Genomic DNA, 1,104 nt, shown 5'->3' on the forward strand with positions numbered 1-1,104 from the left:
TGACTGGAACATGTATAAGTTGGCTGATGTCATTTGTATTTCTCCAATGACACTACAGTTTATACTGTCAATAAAATGAGTAAAAACAGCTTTATCAACTCAGCGTTTTACAGTTAAATAGCATAGGGTTTGAAAATTAGTTTCTACTCTTGATGGTACTAAGGATCTCTATTCTCAGGAGATCCACAATTTCCATGCTTTTAGTAAGCAAAGGGGTTTGTCTCTGATCTTGGGTCTGGAGCAGTGGCTCAGTCGTTAAGAGCATGCATTACTCTTCCAGAAGACCCGAATTCAACGCCATCATCCACGAGACAGCCCACAACTGCCTGTAACCCCAGTTCCAGAAGGACCTGACTCCTGCACTCACTAGTAGACACGCGTGCGCGCACACACACACGCATCTTTAAAATGAATCAAACAATGCTAAATGTGTTTGTAAAAGTATTTGCTGGTAAGGCCTTGGACTGTGTTTGAAGAGTTCCTACCTGAGATCAATTTCCTTTCTAGAGTCACCGTTTCCAATGAAAATATCCACTCCCTGAAGGTTGAGAGACTGTGGCGTTTTGTTAGAGCGGGTAAAACTTACCCTCTCAATCACTGGTGAGAGAGTTGGCTGCCTTCTCTCTTGAAAATTGACCTATGTTTTAATGTAAAAAACAAACAAACAGCAATCACTGACAGTTAAGCATTCAAACAAAAGTTAAAATAAAAACAAAAAGTACATGACTTACAAGGTTTGCACTTCCAGTTTGTAGAGGTGATTCTGTGACAGGAGATGGACCAGACTTGGACACAGCACAATCTGATAGATAAATATCTGGCTTTTCATGTGATGAAGCATAACTGAAAAAATAAATTATTTATGAAATTTATGAAAGAAAAACAAACTGTTCTATATTAACAGTTACTCTGGAGAATATAAAGCTTATATTTACTACAAAAGAGTTGATATTGTTTCCTATACTCATTGAGAACTAGTATATTTTCTTTCTTCTTTTTCTTCCTCCTCTTCCTCCTTTTTGAGACAGGGTCTCACTACATAACTCCGGCTGTACTGGAACTCACTGTGTAGACCAGTCTGTCCTCAACTCACAGAGGTGTGCC

At 38.9% G+C, this 1,104-nt stretch overlaps 1 protein-coding gene across 1 annotated transcript in view; it reads right to left on the bottom strand.

Moving 5' to 3' along the window:
* Window positions 1-1,104, bottom strand: part of Hfm1 (HFM1, ATP dependent DNA helicase homolog) — an 83,024-nt gene that overhangs the window by 915 nt on the left and 81,005 nt on the right. Inside the window, exons 38-39 of the mRNA XM_026785336.1 lie at window positions 732-843; window positions 486-637 (exon numbers count right to left, since the gene is read on the bottom strand). Coding sequence (XP_026641137.1) covers window positions 486-637; window positions 732-843 — 264 coding nt within the window. The remainder of the gene's footprint in view (window positions 1-485; window positions 638-731; window positions 844-1,104) is intronic.

Source organism: Microtus ochrogaster, linkage group LG1 (assembly GCF_000317375.1).
Source record: "Microtus ochrogaster isolate Prairie Vole_2 linkage group LG1, MicOch1.0, whole genome shotgun sequence".
Taxonomy (NCBI): Eukaryota; Metazoa; Chordata; class Mammalia; order Rodentia; family Cricetidae; genus Microtus; species Microtus ochrogaster.